At 34.1% G+C, this 20,879-nt stretch overlaps 1 protein-coding gene across 12 annotated transcripts in view; it reads left to right on the forward strand.

The window, feature by feature from the left end:
- The window catches only part of FER (FER tyrosine kinase), a 438,558-nt gene that overhangs the window by 185,188 nt on the left and 232,491 nt on the right, over nucleotides 1-20,879 (forward strand). For 10 of the 12 annotated variants that reach the window (XM_058538168.1, XM_058538214.1, XM_058538222.1 and 7 more), the window contains 2 exons: nucleotides 9,673-9,765; nucleotides 19,512-19,715. In XM_058538168.1, coding sequence (XP_058394151.1) covers nucleotides 9,673-9,765; nucleotides 19,512-19,715 — 297 coding nt within the window. Of the gene's footprint in view, nucleotides 1-9,672; nucleotides 9,766-19,511; nucleotides 19,716-20,879 lie in introns of those variants that run through there. The other 2 variants (XM_058538248.1, XR_009219711.1) reach the window with 2 other exon arrangements.

A 20,879-nucleotide genomic window follows, 5' to 3' on the forward strand; every position in this document is an offset into this window, starting at 1 on the left:
TCAAGATTAAAAGATTTGTTTTCCTATTAAAAGTAAATGTGTCCACAACATAAAAATGTAAGTTAGTGTATTATTTTGTTAGTGACAATTGTGACATTTGTAATTGCTTATTGGAAATCTAGGAAAGCCTACTGTATTAGTTCTATGTAACAGTCAATCAAGGCAGATTAGTTAGAGTAAAAAAGAGAGGTTATCCACTCATGTTAACTGTATATATCAGAAATTCAAACTATGTCATCAAGAATTTGTCTGTCTTCATTTCTGAGGTCTACCTTCTGTTGTGTTGACTTCATTCTCAGGCAGGCAGGACCAACAATCCCAGAGTGTGGCAGTTTCTCTCACAGGGGCCGAGGGTGAGACAAATGCTTAGAACCTGATTGACTTCTTTCTAAAACAGGTCTCTCAGTTGGATTTTATTTGCTGATATTAGAAGTGACAATATTATAAGCACTACATTCCTTTCTTTAAAATTTATCATTTTCTATTCTTTTATTAAGTCTTAGGATTTTCTTTTAGGTTCTGCAGTTTCTGATTCCATTCTAATAAATAAAATCTTGACCGAGGCCTTGAAATTCCAAATGTTCCCAATTACTAGTTTCGGTAACAAAAGGAGCTTTGAACAGATAAGAAGATTATTGACTCATGTGCAGTATGAGAATACTAAACAGTAAAACCATTCAGGAGACTTTTTAGATAAAGTTGGAAACTTAAAACATTTGCAAAAATGAAATATGTACATAGTAGTCTTTATAGTATCCTTGTGAGGTCCTCTGCAGCAAATACAAAACCAATAAAACTCATCTCTCCTACCCCCCAAAAGCAATCAACAAAAGAAAACAACAAAACAAAACAAAATAGCAAGAATCAAAACTTTTGAGATGTGTGGACCTTTAACCCTTTAATTGGTCTTCTGAGGAATATAGGCTTTAATGCTAAAGGCCTTTTGTGTTAACTGACTGCTTTAGAAAATGGTAGTCAAATTCAACTCTGTAACCTTTGATAAATTAATGGCCTTTTTCTTTGTCATACTGAAAACCTTAAATTGTGTCTTTGTATTTTCTTGGTTTGTGAATTAAGTTAAATAAAATGATAACTGGTAGATTACTTGTCTTAATAAAATGCATATGAATTCTGCATCCAATTTGGATATGGAAAGTCACAAGAGACCATCATTCTTACTTCATAACCAAAATAAGGCAGATAAGCCACAAAATAATAGTTAACAAAAATACTCATCAGAAAGCTGAGGACAGAAAGAAATCTAAATGAACCAAAGTCCAGAAAGTGACAACCCTTCCATAGGAGGAAACAAAGACCCATGACTACTTCCATCCTTGGTGGAACTGTATGATAAGAGTAATCTTCCACTGAGGGGAAGAAGGAGAAATCACTTCAACAAGCTTTGAACAAATTTGTAATGATAATGTGTAGGCTGATGTGACATTACAATCTGGAGAGCCTGACTCACAGAGCGAGACAGCATCCACTCACTGGCTCTTACTCAAGGGTCTTCACTAAGTGGAGCTGGAGGTCAGAGAGACAGACTTGAGAAAGACATTCCAAATGCAATCCTCTCCACACCAAAAAGGTAGTACCGTGTTGTGGGAGGTGGAGGTGTGGAGAGGCATTTGGAGTTCGGGCAGAGAACTAAGCACTGTGGATTTTCACTGACAAAAGAAAATAAGAACTCCCTCCCAGGTTGATTCTCTGCAAGGAATTCTGGGTCTTCACAAACTACACAGCCATGGCCCTCCAAAGGCTAGGGAGGGGATAATAGGGCTGAAAGTTATCTTCTTAGATACATAAAGTAGTGGGTGTGACTGGAGAGCAAAGAGAACTCCTTAGCCCCCCAACTCTTCCCCTCAAAGAGGCAGCAGAGCTTGGAGAGAGCTCCCATAGTTCCTAAAGTTGGTGGATTGGCTCTGAAGCATAGACAGGATGCTGGACTCTTGCCGGGGTTCAGGTTCGCTTCCTAGCTGAAGGAAAACTCCTGATCTAGCTCAAAATATTTGAAGCTGGTGGTGAACTGATTCAAAGGAAAGCTGCAGCAAAAGCTAACTTATTAACTGCAACCCTACCTCTAGCAGCTTGACAGCAAGAGGAGTATGTGTGCTGCTTTCTTGAGGTAAATATTATTGAATTCACTCTACTTTTCTTTTATACAAACCATCTGGCACACAATCAAAGATTATATGACACCCTAAAAAGTGAGAAATGTGACCTACAGCTAAGAAAATAAGCACTCAGAGATGGCCCAGATATTGGAATTATCAGACAATGTCTTTACTATAGCTATTACATAAATGCTAAGGGATCTAATGGAAAAGATGGACAATGTGTATTAAAAGATAGTGAATTTTAGCAGACATGTGGGTGCTATAAAAAATGGAAATTCTGGAAATGCAAAAAATAATGTCAGAACTGAGGAATTCATTGGATGGACTTGTTAGTAGACTGGACACAGAGAGGAAAAGATCAGTGAGATGTGAAGAAAGGTTGATAGAAAGTATCCAAACTGAAACAAAAAGAGAAAAAAAGATAACAGTCTGCTAGCATACATGTAATTAGAATCTATGAAGGAGAGGAGGGAAGAAATGGGAGTAGAAAACATATTTGAAGAGACAATGGTCAAGTGTTTTCCAACACTTTCAACTCACAAATCCATGGAATTTAACAAACCCCAAACAGGATAAATTTTAAAAAATTATGTCTATTTTTATGCTAGTTTATTATAAAGGCAGTCAGAGAAAAAAGACACATATGTGTAGGAGAATAGTGACATGAATTACAGCTCACTTCCACACCAGAAAGAGTGGAGACCAGAAGACAGAGTGCTGAAAGAAAAAGAAAAGCCATCAACTTTGAATTCTATATCCAGTGAAAATATCCTTATAAAAGGAAGGCAAGCAGCACTTCATACCCACTAGGATGGCTGTAATCAGAAAAACGAAAAATAAGTGTTGGCGAGGATGTGGAGAAATTGGAAGCCTCGTACATTCTGGTGGGAATGTAAAATGATTCAGCCACTGTGGAAAACAGTTTGGCTGTTCCTCAAACAGTTCAGTGTAGAATTACCATATGACCCAGCAATTCCACTCCTAGGTATATCCCTGAAAGGGTTGGAAACAGGTACTCAAGTACATGTGTATGCCTGTTCTAGAAGCACTGTTCCTAGTAGCCAAAAGATGGAAACAGCACAAATGTCCTTGTCAATATTAGTAAAACCAAAGTAATAATAGCTAATATTTATAAACATTTGTTATGGTAAGGGAGAGAGGGAAAAGAAAAGAAGGGAAAATTGGAGGCAGAGAGGGGAGAGAGAGGAATGATGGGGAAGCTACTGTGAGGAGGACACCTGCAGCTTATGCAGGAAAGGGCAAAGGGGTTATTTTGAACTGATCAAAATAATTTGTTAAATAGAGTAATGAGCTAGGGAGTTTGTGAGAGTGTGTCTGAAGTGGGTAATTGCCTTGATTACTAGATATAGAGACCTCTAATCAAATAATGCTTTCACTCTCATTATAATGTATTCTATCTTATAATTTCTTAGTTTAAGCAAAGAAGATAAATTTGCTGCTTTAGTATTATGTCCCTTAATTGATTTAAAAGCAGAATCTCAGTTAAGATGAGTCTTGATAATTTAACTCATAATAGTGCCATTTTTCAAAAAACTGAGATATACAGTTGTTTACTGAGCAAAGTCTATCAGCCCTTCAATTGTTGAGTCAGTGAAGTCGCATGAGGAAACTGGTTGGTATGCATCTTACACTACTGGGTAATTTATAAAAGGAATATCTTCAGCCATTTTGCTCATACATCTGAGAAAAGCACCATGGAACATGAATTGTATTTAGATATTGAACAGGAAGGGAGCTGATTATAGCCTCCTGATTGGATCTTGTTTCCCTGAAGACATCATCTTATTTAAGAGATACAGAGTGAAGAAAACAAGAAGAATGAAAGGACATTTTACAACCCAGATTTCACCGAATTCTATTCTGTTAATATAGATTTCTTTAGCATTGTTATTTTAAGACAAAATCTTAATAATCATTCCTTTTGCATGTTTGATTTCCAATTTCGTTGTTTCAGAATATGAAAATGCTTGATTTAACAAGGAGGCTGTCTTTCTTTTAATAAATATTCTTAATATGCAAGTATCAAAGAAAAAAGCATGACAAACCAGGTTGCTAGGCAGTGAATACTTTAAAATGATTTGTCATTTTGAGGAAACCAATTGCTAAAATAAATCATTTAGAACTATTTTAATACTTAAAGTTTATATCCTGATGGGAATAGAAACTGTGTATCCTTCATTCTCCCCAGAAAATCAACATCTGCAAAAGACTAAGTTATTTGTATTTATAAATACATTCCTTTTATGAAGGACATATTGGTATTTGCAGTATTTCATTTACCTTATGGAGTCATCAACAGGATAGAAATTTTTTTCAGGAGACAATCTTCTCTGGGGTTATAATTCCCCTGCAGTTATTTCTCACAAAATCCCTTCAAATTTCATGGCTGCTTTGCATAAGTAGTCCTGAAGATGTTTGGCACTCAGCCTGGAGTTTAAGCATGAATATTGTTATCTTTTTCTTGATTCTTATTGCCTCCTGATTTGAATGAGTATCTGACAGTTCCTGCAGGGCCAAATAATCACTTTTATTGTTCCTTCCAAGAATGTTATTAGATTGGGTTTATTTATAGAAGTCTGTGAGGAATGATATTTGGTTATTGTTTTTTTTTTTTAATTTTTTTATTATTTTTTTATTGATGTTTTAATAGTTTATAAGACTGTGAAATTTTGGGTTGTACATTTTTGTTTGTCCATCACTATATGTATGTCTCCCTTCAGCCCTTGTGCCTACCCCCCACCCCCCACCCCCATTGCCCCTGGTAACCACAATTCTCTGTCCATGTGTTGGTTTATATTCCACATATGAGTGAGATCATACAGTGTTTGTCTTTCTCTTTCTGGCTTATTTCACTTAACATAATACTCTCCAGGCCCATCCATGTTGTTGCAAATGGGACGATTTTGTCTTTTTTTATGGCTGAGTAGTATTCCATTGTATATATATACCACATCTTCTTGATCCAGTTGTCAGTCGAGGGACACTTAGGTTGCTTCCACTTTTTGGCTATAGTGAATAATGCTGCAATGAACATAGGGGTGCATAAGCCTCTTTGGATTGTTGATTTCAGGTTGGTTGGATAGATTCCCAGTAGTGGGATAGCTGGATCATAGGGCATCCCTATTTTTAATTCTTTGAGAAATCTCCATACCGTTTTCCATAGAGGCTGCACCAGTTTGCATTCCCACCAGCTGTGTATGAGGGTTCCTGTTTCTCCACATCCTCTCCAACATTTGTTGTTTTTTTTGGTTATTGTTTTAATGACCTATTATTAACAAAAAAGTGTTCCAGTGGCATCTCTCATTATGGTTCACTTTCCCATTGGATCAAGTTCTGAGTGCACCTCAGGCAGAATGTGACTCAGCTCTTTAGGGGATGTAACTTTGGTGGCCAACCTGACTCTTCTGTGGGAGTTTCATCAATAATCAATGCGATGCAAATGATTGGGGAGTTGGACAATGGTCACAGAATTTTTGAGATGAAGATTTTATCTAGTCCAGTGTCCTCCTGTTTACCACTCTAGAGAATGAGAGCTAAGGTAAAGTTAAGTAATTTTCCCAGAGTCATACTCTTTATTTCTTCTGACATCAAGAACCTTATCGACCATCTTTCTACCTTAGTGCCTCCTTCAAGAGCCTTGCTTGGAGAACTGTTATGTGCTTTTTGGTTAAAGTTGTTAATTCGTAACTTACTGCAGCATCTAGATAGGCTGTCATTTGCAAGAGCTGTTAATTTTTGACAGAGTCACACCAATCAGCAAAACCTCAATTCTTGCCTTTTATATCTTTGCCTGTGCTTTAGTGGGCAGGGGATGGAAGTGACCTGAGAGCCTGTTTTACTTCAATTTGTGAGTTTCAGTGAAGAGTAATTTCAAAACATGATAAGTATGGTTTTACTTGAACTATAAGTAATTTAGGTATTGTTCCTTACAGAGTTTTTGTTTAAATTGATAATAAATAGGCTTTTAATTATTAAGAAACAGTCTCTTAGTTTTATACATATATGTATAGAGGTAGAGAGAGAGAGAGATTGAGAGATGCTGCTTCATTTAATTTTAAAGTAATGAAAAACTATTCTTAAATGAGATGTGAAACTGATACTGCATCTAGAACTTTTCTTTCGAGACAGGTTTATAACTGTACTTAGCATTTTTCTGGACATCTCATCAGAATATTATGTTATAACATCAGGTATTATTTCATAACATCGTCTCTCCTTTCCCCCCTTCACTGGCCCCCAACTGCCTCCACTGTGAGGGGCTCTCCTTTTGCCAGAGCTAATCCCTGTCTCCTTTATCTGGAGAAAGCTCTTTACTTTGTCATTACTTGAGGCAGGTACAATGGGTGTATCATCACTAGCCCTGGCAGGCCTACAGGCAGAATTAGGCACTGTATCTGTGGTAATTGAGGGGAAGCTTTTTAATTTTAATTTTTTAAAGTAGCCATTTAATTAATTGACACAAAAATTAACCTGTCAGTGAATTCAGCGGAGTCTGATGTATTATTAGGTAGACAATAATTTAAAGCTGATATGTAATGCTACATAGACTGGCGCTTTGGCAAATGAATTTCAAGCTTTATTTGTGAAACTCTGGGCACCAAGTGAGCTGACACTGGTTAAAATGTTTTATAACTCTATCTGCATTTGATTATTCCTGTATGAAACTTAAGGTCTACTTATTTTTTTCTGGTAATACATTTTTTAGATCAACGTATTTAAAGAGTATCTTTCAGTGAAAGGGTATTGTGACTAATTGTCTCTCTTTGAACATGCAATATATTATGCGCTGTAACTTAATAAAGGAAGCTGGTTTTGCAGTCTTCTTTACCCTACACTTGGACCTATCCATTAGCCTTATCTAGTATTAGCTTCTTAAGAAAATGTTTTCTCTTTTGATATTATCAAAGGATTTGGGGGGAAATGGTTCCCTTTCCTTTCGTAAATTTGTTGCCCAAGATATAGCTTGAGGAGAGTTATTTTTACTATCTCAGTGAATATTATTAAATCTTATACAAATAAAATGCTTTCTAGTACTTAGAACTCTCCTCTGAATTTTCTACTTTTCTGTATAACCTCCTATACAGTTTTCAGTTCTGTTCTCATAGTATTCTTACATTGGGACCATACTCTCTCTAGCATTTTAAGAGCGCTGACTCAGAGGAGAAGCCTAAATTTACAATAGAAGTGCCTGCTGCTTTCTTGCGAAGCTTTCTTGGGAAGCTTTCTTTGCCAAACAGATGAGGTTAGCACTTTCATCTCATCTTCCTGTCAGTAGTAGCAGCAACAAAATCAACAGCAGTATCATTGCTACTATTGACACCAGTGCCACCGCCACAACCACACAGAGTTGGGGGGAGAAATTCCCCAAAGGAATAAGAAAAAAGGTAAATTGGGCTGGGGAGTAGAAAATCTGTAGCCACTACGGTACCTTCCAATATGTGTGCTTTACACCCATCGGTATATATTTCTTCATAAATCTAACTACCAAACAACAACTATGTATGCCTTATGCCCCACTCTTCCATTCTCTGCATCCTGGCTCTACTTTTATCAGTTTTTTCCTTCCCAAACCTTTTTACTTCAGAAGACTTCTTGAGCACCAAAAATAGATTTAAAAAAAAACCACCCAAAACACACCCCAGTTGAAGAAGAACATGCTTTAAAGAAAAGTCACTATACTCCTTCAGTACTTCAAGACTGTCTTTCCTTCAGCACTTCTTGTGGCTCAGTTACGGTGACTTTTACTAAAAAGTAAAACTGAAGCTGCGGATAGGATTAAGGCTATAGAATGCAGGCTCACATTCCTAAGGTGATAGCCATTTGTACTACATAAAGATTTATTTTTAAAAAGTAAATTTTATTAAATATGTACATGCTTTTGACATGTTAATTTTTAATCACTTGTAGTAATTTACTTATAAGTATCCCTGAGGAAGGTTTGTATTATTTTTTCCATTTTATAGATGATCAGATTGAGGTATAGTTAGTGATTGACATAGGATTGTAAGCATGTTAGTAGTGTAAGTGATGATGTTAATGAAAAAGAAGTTGAGATTATCTATTCTGTTAGGTTATCCTAAGATTATTTTAAATTATTAATATGCATATGTTTATTAATTAATATGCATAGAATAATAAGAACTATTAGTACTACAACTATTAGAATGAAAAGTAAATAAAGTGAGAGTAGGCAAGTGGAGAGACAAAACTGAATTTCAGAAACTGCAGTGTTTATCAGGTAGCATATGACCAAAAATGTCTACATTTACTATATACAGAGACATAATGCTAGGTATTGAAGACAAAGGAAACAAAAGATGTTATTTGTGGTCTGCTTTAGTTATTTTCCACTGACAAGTAGATTTGAGCATCACTACTGATGGAAGACATATGGAAATACAGCACTTGGCAGTAGAATATCTTGTTATTTTGTCTGCTGCTGATTCACAGTTGAAATGTAGTCGTTATTAGAAAATTGACCAGTGCTTCCATTACAAATCCTCACAGATGCTTTGCCATTGTTCTCCTTCTTCTCCTAGTGCACATTTTGTTCTTTCTTTCTCTTCTTTTCTACCCTCTTACCTACTCTGTGCACTTGTCTTTGTAAAATGGATCTAAAGATTTGAAATTTTAAGGAAAAATTTCCTTCAGTTCTGGTACATGATATTGAGAAATATATGTCCTATAGCAAATAGCAATCTGGACTGACTTACCTTAGTGGTGGTTCTGACACTACCTCCTTCTTATTTTACTTTGTCCTCCTCTGTTGTTGTCGTCGTCATCATCATCATCATGATGAGGTGAATCTTGATGAGGAAACTTCAGGGAAGAGGAAACTTCTTGAGGAAGAAACTTCCTAGCCACTTAAGGAATTCAGTGTCTAAAAATGTTTTCCATATAATTCTCCTCCTGTTTTTTCCCTATTATTTTTTTTTTCTTGAAAATCTGTCACAACTATACTGTTTTCTGAAATCTTCTATGTTAGACTGGTTCCTTCTAGCTTGTGTCTTTTTGTTTTCTGTATGTTAATACTTGGTTTTCTGTGAATTTTCTTTGCATTTATTGTTTTCTCTCATCTCATGAATTTCTATTTCTTTTTTTTTCCCCCTTTTTCTCCCCAAAGCCCCAGTAGATAGTTTTATGTCATAGTTGCACATCCTTCTAGTTGCTGTATGTGGGACGCTGCCTCAGTATGGCCAGACAAGCAGTGCATCAGAGCACACCCAGTATCCGAACCCAGGCTGCCAGTAGCGGAGCGCGCCCACTTAAACGCTAAGCCACGGGGCCAGCCCCTCTAGTTCTTTTTATTTTTCCCCAAATCAAGACATTTATTGAGGGACCATGAAAATAAAATGCTATAGAGTTTATATGCATTTGGTTATCGGTCATCTTTAATGTCAAGAAGTTTACATTTTATTTGATTGGAAGACATAATGGATAGATATAAGCTGTGGACAAATATTTAAATACCTAGCATAACTGTATATACTGGATAGTTTACTATTGCTAAAGGCTTCTTTCTTAATCTCTCCAGGAAAGAAAGGAGAGGCTATCCAAATTTGAGTCTATTCGTCATTCAATTGCTGGAATAATTAGGTCTCCAAAATCTGCACTGGGCTCTTCAACAGTAAGTAGGATGAATTCTATGTGCTACTGAAAATAGTCATTGTCTAGCTTCTCTGATATGCCAATGAATATCATATGTAAATTTGTCTTTACAAATTAAGTACATAATTTAACTTTTTGTATGCATATGAATCTGTGCATTTATGTATATAGTTAAACCCCATGTAACATTGATGTAGAGAGGAAAGAAATAAACTTGTATTATAGACTTCCTGTACTACTTATAAATAATTACAGGAAACATTTTATATACTTGAGGGCTTTATTAGAAGAATAGTATAAACAAATTTCTTTTCCAGTGAAACATTTTTACAATAGGGATTATCGTATATGTTTTTCTAAAATGTATCAGTTTATATGTATGTTCATATTTCTTAGAACATTTTAATTATAAAATTGAAGTCTGTTTGAAATTTGGGTTTGGCATGTCACAGTGGTGCATAGAATATTAGTTATCCCTAGTAACCGCAGCTATAACCAAGCAAGATAAAAAATATTCTTAGCCCATTTATATAGTAAAATTATAAAATATTCTTCTTATTTCATTACCTTTAAAACTGAATTATCAAACCTTTTATTCTAGCCATGCCTCATTCACAATAGAGCTTTACAATGATATCTTACTGAATGGTAGCCAAAACAACAATATTCAGTACAAACTAATTACATGCTTTTTTCCCCATCTTTCCAAGTTTTTACATAATAATATCTTAATATTGTTTCTTATTCTTATAAGTTTAGCTGTTTAAGATAATGTGACCTAGTCTTATTTAGAAAAAAAGTATTTTCTAACCATAGATTAGTTAAATATCCATTTACATTTTGGATTTATTTGCTATAATTCCTTTTTAATATGTAATACATATTCCCATATTTATTCCAGTCAAGCAACAACCTTTTATACACAATTAAGGCAAAGCATCAGGTATTTTAATCAACAAAACAAAAGAAAATTATATTTTTATATAAAACAGATTTTCCACTTACACCTTAGCCTTTGATGCTGCCTTTGTCACTTCTGTTATGCAGAAGTGTTCTATGGGAAAAGGGAGAGAGCTGTGAACTAATACAGACCATCTCATGTGGCATTAAATAGCAAATGAAAATAAAAATAATTATGGACAAAAGCTACATGATAGAGTAATTACAGTTTCTTGCAAGGCCCAACTCGTACTTTTGTTTTCTTAAGTTAATGATTTACAATTTTACAGATAAATAGTAGTTCATAGCACTTGGTTTATTATGATTTGACGTTTGAAATAAATTGTAGGAGACTTGATTAAGAATTTATAAGAAGTTCTAGGGACTCCACGAGGACAGTGTTTTGTTAGCTTTTATTAGAAGAAAAAGAAAAACAATTCTTGAAAAGAAATATTAAAAAAATGAAAAACAGAAATAGTTCTTGAAAAGAAATGTTCAAGTACCTCAGTTAGCCCTTCATGAAGTTATTTAACATTGAAATGTATCAATGCAACATATGGCATAGTTAAGTTGTGATTAACTCACCTTTATTTCACTTAGTCAGAGGTCTTTGTGCCAGCAACTAGTAGCAGTTTATTGGTGAGCTAGTTATGAAAGATATCCCCACCATTTTCCTTTTTGTGTGCTGTTAAGATCAAGCTTGACTTGAGTAAAGTGGAATTTAGAGATTCAAAAGTTTAGCTAGTAACAGAAAAATCAGAACTCCTCCATGATCGTGGAAATGGAATAACACTTCCTGCGTTTGTTTGGTCCCCCCTCCCTCCCCTACCAACCTGGGTTGCCTAAGAACCTTGTGCCCCCTCCAGACAGGCGTCTAGGAGTACAACAGTGGCTTCTGAGACTTGATGTTACATACACTACTTTGAAGCTCATAGTTACAGGAACTTTAGTTTTTGGCTCTAGCCAGAGCCTGTTTTGATAAATCAGCGTTGATAGAGGATGAGAGAGGTTTTTTCTTTTAAGACACACGGATTTAAATCTAGAAGCAGAGGAGAAATCCAGTTAGCTCATGATGATGAAGTTGTATAGGGTTGGCTATCCTAAAAAATATGTTGGATATAATAGCCACAATCTTCATGAATTGATGTATAAACCATAACTTTTTTAATTTCTGAAGGTATTTACATATTATTTTCTCCATTTAAAAGTGGTCTTTACCTTATTCTCAAATAAAGTCACTAAATTGACAGTGATTGATATAGGTAGACGTTAGGTGTTTACAAACTGCTTTAACCTGATATGAAGTGCCTTTCCCACAAAGCAAGTATCTCAAATATACATTGTGATCTGTTTCTTATACACTTATCAACATCCATGAAGCTTTGAAATGCCCATTTCTTCTAAGAAAGTGTTCCCTCTGTAATTGAAAATTCTAGAGAGTGTTCACTCCCTCCAACCTTGTTGATCACATTTGTATCTTCATGATGAAGGCAACCGTTCTCTCCCTCAGTTAAGTGTCCTTTGATATTTCTGACACATTTAGAAATTTCATGAACTAAAAAGATTGAAGCAGTCTGTGGTTTATGATGCTATGGTACACTATGATAAATGTGCAGAACTATTTCTCTAAGGCATTAGGTATCCTGTTTATTTGGAGAAGAGATTTTTCCCTCAAATACCCAGGTAACTGAGATCTTGAGTCTTAATGTGAATATGAAGGTTTCAGGTGTTAAACATGATAATCTAAGATGCAAAACAATTTAGAGTACTTAATCATAATTAAAATTTTTTTTCTGACATAATGTATGTTTTTGTAGTGTTCTGATTTGGTAAAGGTAAAGTAGAAGAAGGAAAATTTTTAGTTACTATAAGTGATTTTTTTCCTATAAAAATGTTTTAAAAATCTGGCAAAATGGCTTACTTAAGTACACATAAATTATTTTATTGTGGTATACTTCACATAACATAAAATTCACCATTTTGAAGCATACACTTAGTGGTTTTTAGTGTATTCACTGTGTTGTGCAACCATCACCACTATCTCATTCCAGAACGTTTCAGTCTCCCAGTAAGATACTCCATAGCTATTAGCAGTTAGTCTCAATTCTCCCTGTTCTCCATTTTCTGGCAATCACTAATCTATTTTTGATCCCAATGGATTTGCCTATTCTGGACATTTCACATAAGTAGAATCATATGATACATGACCAATGTTTTCAAGGTTCATCTGTGTTATAGCGTTTAGCAGTACTTCATTCCTTTTTCTGACTGAATAGTGTTCCCTTGTATGGATTTGTCACATATTGTTTATCCATTCATCAGCTGATGGACGTTGGGGTTGTTTCCACTTGTGGCTGTTATGAATAATGCTGGAGTGAACATTCATGTACAACTTTTTATGTGAACATATATTTTTAATTCTCTTGATTATATACCTAGGAATTGCTGGGTCATATGGTGATTAACTGTCAAACTGTTTCCCACAATGGTTGCACCATTTTACTTTTCCAATGTCTGAGTGTTCCAGTTTCTCCATAATCTCATCAACATTTGTTATTTTTCATATTTTAAAATTATAGACATCCTAGTGGATATGCAGTAGTGTCTCATTGTGGTTTTGTTTTGCATTTTCCTGATGACTGATGATGTTGAGCATATTTTCATGTGCTTATTGGCCACTTGTGTATGTTCTTTGGAGATATGAGTATTCATATCCTTCACACACTTTTTAATTGGGTTTTTTTTATTGTTGAGTTATAAGAGTTCTTTATATAGTCTGGATACAAGCTCCTTATCAGACATATAATTTGAAAATGTTTTTTCTCATTTTGTGGATTGTCTCTTCACTTTCTTGATAGTGTCCTTTGACACAAAAGTTTTTAGTTTTTACAGAGTCTAATTTATATACTTTTCTTTGATTGCACATGCTTTTGGTGTCATATCTAAAAAACCGTTGTCTAATCCAAGGTCATGCAGTTTTTCACCTTTGTTTCCTTCTGGGCATTTTATAGTTTTAGCTCTTACATATAGGTCTTTGATCCATTATGAGTTAATATTTGTCTATGGTATGAGGTGGAGGTCTAAATTCATTCTTTTGTATGTGGAAGCATATTTAATTTAAAATCTTAAAAACACAACAATGAAATCGCTACTTCTCTATTCAAATAAATATACAAAAATTGGAACTTTAAAGATAATTTTAAATAAAATAAAGCAATTAATTGCATTATATATTGGGAAATGAAACTAGAATTAATCATAATAATATTCCCATTGGACTTGCCATAGCTATTTATTTCAACCTTTTTAACAGTGTGGCTAAAATGTAGAGCTACCTTTGAAGACAGTCTAATGGAACACTTCGATCAGCAGTCTTGATGGAAGGAAGAATGTGAGATAGTTAGCTGATAGATGAGTTTGGCTTTAACTGAATATAGTATCTGATAGTAGATGTTTAATATTTATTGTTATGGTCAGAGTAGTATTTTGGTATGTTATATCAGCTCCAAATATGTGCTCTCTTTTCAATGTACTAAAGGCATTAAGTAACCTATCATTAGTACCTCTGGGCACTGAGACCTGCATCCAGCATCTTCCCATGCTGCAGGAGGTTATGATTTTGCGTTGAGAACTATTTCAGACTGCTTTTGAAGTCAAGGCCAGAGATGTTAGACAGGATTAATTGCATAATATGAAAACCTACTGGCAATCATGAAGGTCCATTTTCACTGGAAGTCTTTCAAACCACATTACATTTTATGTGATTTTTTTTTCTAGTCATGTCAAAAATACTGCCATTTCTCCAGAGCCATCTTTTTACTGCAGAATTTCTATAATTAAGTAGTGATTAAGCAAACGTCTTGATCCATCTTACATCCCCTTGTGAGTACTAGTTGTATCACTGATCTCTGGAGTATATAACACCCTTCTTTTTTTTAATAATTTTTATTTATTTATTTTTTTCCCCCAAAGCCCCAGTAGATAGTTGTATGTTATAGCTGCACATCCTTCCAGTCGCTGTACCTGGGACGTGGCCTCAGCATGGCCGGAGAAGCGGTGCGTCGGTGTGCGCCCGGGATCGGAACCCCGGGCCGCCAGCAGCGGAGCGCGCGCGCTTTACCGCTAAGCCACGGGGCCGGCCCTATAACACCCTTCTAACAGTAGTACTCTTTGAGAAATGTTCTTTAAAACCAGAATAAAGCACATTTTGGTCCAAATAATTGTTCTTTAGACACCAGAAGAATTATTAAATTATTCAACTTTGTCTCCTTAAAATTTATATTTTTGTGTACTCTATTGAGATATATGTTATTTTAATTTTAGAATTACTTTGGACTAGAATTTAGAAAATAAAAATATTGGAAAATAAAGATAGAATAATATAGTAAATAAGATTTACTTGCTACCTTCTTTTTAGAAAATTATAAGTCAGCTATGTTTAAGTTGTACATCAGTTATAATGTTAGTATTATAATGCTTGGCTTCCACCATTGGCGTAGGGGAATGTAGTTCTTTTCGTGCATACCATAATAAACTGCTTGTGTTTTTTAGTGTTCTCCTTCAAGTCTAGCAGAGCAAACTTGTGCTTCCTCTAACAAGGCATATGTTGTTAAATTCAGATTGAATATTATATATTTTAAACCTTAGTTGTTTTTCTTTATTCTTAAGGTCTTAATTTACCTCCTCTCCTTTTTCTTAATTTTTATTTTTTTGCCCAGGCACCAAGATGTAGAAAAATGAGAAAGAAGGGAAAATAAAAATTAAATTTCTTGCATCATATCACTGCCATGCATACACTGAATTCTCCTGTATTAGTTAGTCATGTTTAGGAAAACCAAATAATTATTCTCCAAATTACAAGTTTTGAATCACTAGCATCATCACACTTAATTTTCAAGAAGGGCTTATCAGGATTTATTTTCTATAATTTTACGGTATAGGGAGCAAATCTATTCTTTTGTATGTTTGCTCAAATGCTTACAACAAATGACCCAGATCATGTTAGACTGATACTCTATTCTATATAAGCAATCCCAACTTGATGAGAAATGTTTAAATTTGCTGAAATATGATTGCATACTGACTTATTAGAATGATCTGGTAATAGTTTTAGTTGCAATATATCAAATGAAATTAGCACTGAATGCAGTTAATCGATTAAAATGTATTAATATTGATATTGCAGCACATTTTATATATAATATTGTATGAGCTTAAGGAAAGAATATTTGAAACTGAGAAAATGAAACTGTAGAAAAAAATGCAGTGAAATGACCAGATGAGAGAGAATGAATGAGAGTCATAAGCACAATTGGAAAAAGTAAATGGATAAAAATAATAAAGAGAAAAGAAAATGATTACTAATAAAGAGAAGATTAATAAAGGAGCTAGGGGCCGGCCCCGTGGCTTAGCGGTTGGGTGCATGTGCTCCGCTGCTCGCAGCTGGGGCTTGGATCCCGGGGGCGCACGGACGCACCGCTTGTCTGGCCATGCTGAGGCTGTGCCCCACATACAGCAACTGGAAGGATGTGCAACTATGACATGCAACTATCTGCTGGGGCTTTGGGGAGAAAAAAGGAGGAGGATTAGCAATAGATGTTAGCTCAGGGCCGGTCTTCCTCAGCAAAAGGAGGAGGATTAGCACGGATATTAGCTCAGGGTTGATCTTCCTCACACACACACACACACACACACAAAATAAAAGAGCAAAAGGAGCAGGAAAAAGATAAAGCAAAGTCTGAGGAAATCAGAAGGTATTGGAAGAAGTAGAAGTGTTAGACCAAAAATGAAAGACCTGTAAGAAAATGTATTTTGTTAGAGATAGTGTCTCTTATGAGAGATCAAAGAAGGTACACAAAAAGGCAAGCAAAGCAATGGGAAGTTGTGGAAGTAAGGTAATATTTGAGTTTGGCCTAGTTGTCTGTCTTTTAAAATAAAGTATCAGAAAGGATTGTATAAGAATGTGAATGTCTGATCAGCATGTAATTCTGCCTAGTCATTACGCTAGACAACAGTTATATTATTAGCTAAAGACTAAACAAACTCAAATTCTCAAAAAGTACAAAAAATTATTAATTAAGAAATTTATGAATAAGAGTTTCATTGCTAGTTTCACTGTGGAAAGTAAACATTAGGTAAAGTGTCTTTGTTTTGGTTCAAGATATCAGTGCATGACAAAAATGATCGATTCTACTTTATTAAGTTAAGAACAAGGCCCCGGGAAAATAACTAACTAAATAGCTAGCCTGGTCAATTAGGAAAGCTTGTGTTATTAAGTATAACTGATTAAGTGTATTGGATTAACTATAACTTTAAAAAAGGAGGCTTCCCCTCCCCCATATCATTGGCAAAAGTCTTATATAACTTAGTGACAAGGAAAAATCTTTCCCTATTGAGACTTAGAATGTTGTGATCTTTGAGGTAAAAAAGCATCATTTCATTTTTGATGTCATTATGACGGCTCTTGGGATGTTGAATTTTGTTGCTTATACATCCTACATTCTATTACTATCAAGCTTTCAAAATTGTATTGAAATTTTATTGAAATCAATTTAATAAAGCAATTAATTAATTAAAATTAATAAAGACATTCTTTCCAATGCCAGAGTAGTCCCTGATAGACCCACACAGGGCCTATGTACGACCTTTCCCTGTGAACGGGTGTGCACACACACACATACACACACTCACAGTAAGTTTAGCCTGCATTTCATAGCAGTATTTTCTATGGGCTGGGAATAACAGACCTCTAAGCTTCTCTTCCTGCCTAAAAGAAGCTAATAAACCCAAAGAACTGGAGTGCAATTCCCATGAAACAGCAATATAAGTTTCTTCCTATTCACTTCTTTTTTAAAAACAAACAAACTTAGATAGTCTGTCAGGATGATTTTTTTCCCCAAACATATTCCTCACCTTCAAATCCTTAAATGAATTTCTCAGAGTGTTAGCTGAGTTTTTGTTCTTCAAATGCCCTTCCAATTTAGTGAATTCTCCAGGCTTTGCCTTCTCCCAATTCTAAATAAATCAAAATTTGGGAGGATAGGTTGAATAGGACAAGAAATCAAGTACATGACATCCTTGTTTGGGATGCTTTTCTATTATGTAGACGTTTTCAAGAGATAATGATAAAAACAAGTTCTTTGCAAAGAGGTGACATTGGATTTCTTTTTTTATTGATTTTTTTCTCTGAAACACTTTTGCCATTGGCGAGACTTGGAAATTTTTCTTTTATAGTAATTAGTATAGTATTTACTATAATGAGATGCACTGTGATAAAATTTTGGAAAACAAATATTTGATCATTTTGACTACCTGCTTTAACAATTATAAACTTAATATCAGTATACACAAAAAGTTGATTTGTGTGGATTATACATTTGTTTTTAAAAGCAATGTTCTTTTAACTCTTATAACTGTGGCTGGTTCTTTATATAATTCATTCTTAGAAACATTTTTGGCAACTCGATTTAAAATTTTTTGAAATATATTTAGCATAATTAGATTACAAAAAATTTTCATGTATAGTCACGCCACATATATATTTAAGGAATTAAAGAATATCATAAGTGGAAGAAATAGAAACCAAAATGTGAACTCTTCTTTGAAGTCTGTTTGGGATTTTTCAAAGTTCTTTTTTTAAATCAATAGGATGGGTTTTGGATAATACAAAATGGAACTTTGGCCAGTAAGTTTGGGCGTCTTCAGTGGTGCAAACAATGAAGGCTATCTTCAAAACTACTTTTCATTCATCAAAAAGATGTCATAATTGGTCTCTATATAAAGTTCATAATATCAGCCTAAGAAACCTTATGTGTGAATATTTGCCTCTCATTTATTATTAATTCTGATTTTCCCAATTTGTAAATCACTTTCTCATGAGGCTTTGTATATATTGTCTTTTGAGAACCTTAAGAGTTAGTGCACATTATTTGTACCTTACTCATAAAATACTCTTAGCCATCTGGGTGATTTAGTTCCTATGGATGACATAAACAAACAACTTTTTACTTGTAACTGGAAAAGTGTGTGATTCCATCTATTATCAATTAGAAACATTTCAAGAAAATATAATCAGCTCTTAGTTATCTCTGCTGTTTGGTATTAGTTTGGCCTCCTAAAGTAACAGAATTTCCTTTTCCTGCCATACTCATGGCTTATATTCCTGCGTTGTTTTTGCTACGTGTTTATAATTACACATTGGTGGTTTTCAATGATGCTGTTTCTCTTAAGGCTTTATCTGTCATCGTGTGGTGGAGGTAATGGTTTAGGAAGTCCTGGGAAGGAGATAAGAAGAACAGCAGCAAGGCAGCATCAAAAGCCTTAGATAGAGCTCCTGGAACGTGTGACATGGACAGTCCACAGCCTGTGTGATCAAAAGTTAATTCCATAAAAAGAAATAACTCAACTTTTAATTTAAATAAAAACAAAGTTGTTTTGTGATAGATTTCTCTGATAATACTCCCTTTTTATCATGATTCTCTGGTTGATAAATTTTAAGTTTATGGATTTATTTTATGACATGAATAAGACTATAAATGCTAACTCTAAATGCTAATATTGTGTGTACTTATGTATGATAGATAGAAAAAACAAATAAACTTGAAATATTGAATGATATGTGTTTGTGTTAAACTTCACCAGTGCTCTAGGAGATATTTTCTTTAAAAATTATGAAAATTTCAGATTCATGATATAACTTTTAATTGGTCAATTAAAGGGAGGAACATATGTAAGAAGTATTTATAATTGCTATGAGTTTTACCAGAAAAAATTGTGGTTTTCTCTAACTTAGTTTTCCTTTTTTTTTTTTTTTATTGTTTGCTCAAGTTCTGTGATACAATCCCCATAAGTGAGAAGCCCCTGGCAGAGCAGGACTGGTACCATGGTGCAATTCCCAGAATAGAAGCGCAGGATCTGTTAAAACAACAAGGAGACTTCTTGGTGCGAGAGAGTCATGGGAAACCTGGTGAATATGTCCTTTCTGTATTTTCTGATGGACAAAGGAGACACTTTATCATACAATTTGTTGATGTACGTTTCCAATCTAGTTTATATGTCTATTTTGATGTAGTTCATTGTGGTATAATTGTAATAAAATGATGAATAGTTTGTGATAAATCCCAATAACACTTAAAGGTTAGCACTTAAGTTTTCTTTCTTCTGAATTCCTTAAATACAGTGCTCCAAAATTCACTAAAATGTTAGTTGTACTAAGAAAATATATATTTTAAAATATGATAAATTAAAAATAGTTTTTACCAACTTAAATACATAAATATTTTAAGTTAACTTTGAACATTGAAGATATTTTAAATTAAAAATAAAAAGAAATAATGTGATTATCATGATTTTTCTTTTTTTCCTGAAGAAACTTAATTATGAATTTTATGCTCTTGAAACTTGCACTTGAAATTGCTTTAAAAAATGGTATCAAGAGAGATTTTTAAGAAATATGTTATTAAATAGTGATAAGGAAATTCCTTAATGAATGGGACAGTGATAGTTGAATTGGTTTTATGATTCATTTGGGCTTAAGGTTTTTTCTCTTTATGTATAAGTTATTGCTTGTTGGCATTAATAAACAATAAATAGAAATCAGTGAAAAATTTAAAAAATGATCTATTCACATTGCTTGTTCTAATACTAATTTATTTATTGAAATTTATTTAAATATTGCTAAACTACTTCTTATGTTTTTTACGTTCTTTATTAAGCATTAAACAGATGAATAGTAATCTCAAAATCTGGTTTAACGTTACCTAGTTTTTAAAATTTTTGGCATGTGAAGAAATTGATAGATCTATTTGACATTTCAATAAGCATGCATTTTCAAGCTAGCTCTCTACAGGATTTCAGTTTATGTCCAGACACTACAGTGACACTAATTACCTTACAAAAAGTTTGAACCATTATCATTAGATGAACCTCAGAGGATTTTAGGGATGTACACACACACACAAATATATATTCACACACACACATATACGTATATGTATCAATGTATATGTTTATCTATAATTCTGATGTGAAATTCACATACCATAAAAGTAACTATTTAAAAGTGTACAATTCAGCGACATTTAGTGTATTCACATCTGTAATTATATTTGAATGAAAATAGATGCCATTCCGATGGGTTAAAAGGAATAAGTCCATTAAAATTTGTATTATAATTTTCACACTATGTGTTAATTT

Source organism: Diceros bicornis, chromosome 1 (assembly GCF_020826845.1).
Source record: "Diceros bicornis minor isolate mBicDic1 chromosome 1, mDicBic1.mat.cur, whole genome shotgun sequence".
Classification (NCBI taxonomy): Eukaryota; Metazoa; Chordata; class Mammalia; order Perissodactyla; family Rhinocerotidae; genus Diceros; species Diceros bicornis.